The following is a 2583-nucleotide window of genomic DNA, read 5'->3' on the forward strand; positions in this document are numbered from 1 at the left end:
GCATCTCCAGTTTCAAACGGAAATGTTGCTCATGTTCTTCCTCGTTCTTGGAGTATAGCAGAATATCATCGATAAACACAATAACAAACTTGTCCAGATACAACTTACACACACGGTTCATGAGATCCATGAACACAGCCGGTACGTTCGTCAATCCAAACGGCATTACTGTGAAATCATGATGCCCATAGCATGTTCTAAATGCTGTCTTCGGTATTTCTACCTCTTTTACTCTCATATGATGGTAACCTGACCTTAGATCAATCTTAGAGTAACATGCTGATCCTTGTAATTGATCAAACAAATCATTAATACTCGGCAACGGATATCTATTCTTGATAGTTAACTTATTTAACTCCCTGTAGTCGATACAGAGTCTCATAGATCTATCATTCTTCTTCACAGACAGTACAGGAGCTCTCCATGGCTAAGAACTCAGTCGAATGAATCCTTTGTCTAAAAGCTCTTGCAGTTGACTAGACAACTCTTGCAATTCTGGTGGTGCAAGTCTATACGGTGCACGCGCTACTGGTGCTGCTCCAGGAACTAAATCAATCTGGAACTCTACATCTCTATGCAGAGGTAATCCAGGTAACTCATCTGTAAAAACTTCGGAAAATTCTCTAACAATGGGCATATCTTCGAGTTTCTTGCCTTCAGATTCAGTTTTGCTCACATGAACCAGCATAGCAAGACAACCCTTTCTTATGTGTTTTTGCGCCTTCAAATAGTTAATAAAATGTAACGGCGTATTGCTTCACTCTCCATACCTCATTAGAGGTTCACCTTCGATAACAGAAATGCGAATTGCTTTCTGGTGACAAACAATGTCGGGTCTATTCTCGGCTAGCCAGTTCATTCCAACCACAAGGTCGAAACTTCCTAGCTTAATCGGTATCACATCTATCTTAAACGATGTTCCAGCCAAAGTCAAAGTACAATCACGGTACACCTTATTAGCACTCATTATATTACCATTCCTAGTTCTATAGAGTATAAGTTCTCTAGTAACGATACATGATTCTTAAGTCTATGGCAAAAATCTCTAGACACAAAGCTTTTATCAGCTCCATAATCGAAAAGTACATAAATATGTTGGTTATCAAGTAGAAACGTACCCGTGACTAGCTTGGGATCATCACGAGCTTCATTGGAGTTAATATTGAAAGCTCTTCCTCTTGCAGGTTCAGTATTCTTACTAGCAGTTGGGCAATCTTTCCTGAAATGACCTTCTTTTCCACACCCATAGCACATATTCGAACCAGCTTTACATTCTGCAGCCACATGTCCACTCCTTTTGCACTTATCACACTTCTTCAAACACTCTCCTGAATGGTGCCTATTACATTTAGCACACAACTAGAATCTTCCCTTATAGCCAGAACTAGTATTCGGAGTTGCAGTATTGCCCTTAGCAGTATCTTGTTTCTTAAAGGACTACTGATTGAAATTCTTTCTCGAGTTATTGTTGTTGTTCCATTTACTCTTGTTATCATAAGTTTTAGACTCAGTTGAGGCAGGAGTCTTCCCTCACTGTTCAACTTGATCCATCAACTCACCAGCCATCTCAACAGCCTCTTGTATAGTTCTTAGATTCGAAGTGGTCACACCGCTTTGAATATTCTCGGTCAATCCCTTCACATACAGAGTGATCTTGCGGTGTTCAGGAGTAACCATATGCGGACACATGAAAGCGAGCTCAAAGATTCTCTTGTTGTAACTGGCTAAATTAGTACCCACTAGCTTCAAATTTTGGAGTTCCCATTCAATTTTAACAGTTTCATCGTAGGGACAATACACTTCAATCATCCGTCGTTTCAGATCTTCCCATGAAGTCTCAAAAGCCTGATCCATACCTATAGAATTTGTTTAAGTATTCCACCATGTCAAGGCGCAATCTGATAACTTACAAGACGAAAACTTCGTTCTATCCGCATCTCTACAACCGCTGATACGGAAAACAGACTCAAGCTTCTCAAACCAACGAGTTAAACCAACTGGGCCTTCGTTGCCATTAAACGAGTATGGTTCACAGCTCAAGAATGTCTTGTACGTACACCCTGCTTGTCCATTGTTTTGAGTATTAGTTGCATCCTAGTTTCGGTTATTTACAGTGTTGATAGTGTTGATGTTAGTTCCGTTACGGAGTTCTGCCACAGCCTCGGTTATTCCTTCGTTGATCCACCGACAGACATCAGCTAGGGAAACTGGCTTCGACGGCATTATCTTTCTGGTCAAGATAACACACTCGGTTAGTGTCAATGAAATCGGTACATAAAAATATACTAGCAACGGAAATGATGCATAGTAGATAATATTAAATCATAACGATTCTAGTAGGACTAGTAATAAGTAGTAGTGATACATAGCGTTTAGTAGTAACAATAGTAAGAACAATGTACACTAGTAGCATTAACACTACTAGCAATAGTAGTAGCAGCACTAAGCATGATAAGTTACTAGGAAATCTAACACTTAAAGTAATAAAATTCTCATTCATAAATCATGCATAACCAAAGAAAATAACATATCCTTCATGTCATAAGTAAAATCGCAAAAGTAATGACCAAACCTAGTAATGTA

At 39.3% G+C, this 2583-nt stretch overlaps 1 protein-coding gene across 1 annotated transcript; it reads right to left on the reverse strand.

The window, feature by feature from the left end:
- Positions 1-966: 966 nt before the first annotated feature.
- Positions 967-2223, reverse strand: LOC139849383 (uncharacterized). Its single transcript, XM_071839040.1, has 4 exons — positions 2194-2223; positions 1911-2094; positions 1535-1856; positions 967-1339 (listed from the first exon to the last, which is right to left on the reverse strand). The coding sequence occupies exons 1-4, from the start codon at positions 2221-2223 to the stop codon at positions 967-969; spliced, it is 909 nt and encodes a 302-aa protein (XP_071695141.1).
- Positions 2224-2583: the final 360 nt, after the last annotated feature.

The sequence above is a fragment of the Rutidosis leptorrhynchoides genome, chromosome 5 (genome assembly GCF_046630445.1).
Source record: "Rutidosis leptorrhynchoides isolate AG116_Rl617_1_P2 chromosome 5, CSIRO_AGI_Rlap_v1, whole genome shotgun sequence".
Classification (NCBI taxonomy): Eukaryota; Viridiplantae; Streptophyta; class Magnoliopsida; order Asterales; family Asteraceae; genus Rutidosis; species Rutidosis leptorrhynchoides.

What these genes read in the sequence shown, in the direction of transcription:
- LOC139849383 (XM_071839040.1), bottom strand. Translation starts at nt 2,223, where the DNA reads ATGCCGTCGAAGCCAGTTTCCCTAGCTGAT. An exon ending in AGCCAGTTTCCCTAGCTGAT is followed by an intron (nt 2,095 to 2,193) that starts GTCTGTCGGTGG and finishes AACCGAAACTAG; the next exon opens with GATGCAACTAATACTCAAAA. An exon ending in TAGAACGAAGTTTTCGTCTT is followed by an intron (nt 1,857 to 1,910) that starts GTAAGTTATCAG and finishes CAAATTCTATAG; the next exon opens with GTATGGATCAGGCTTTTGAG.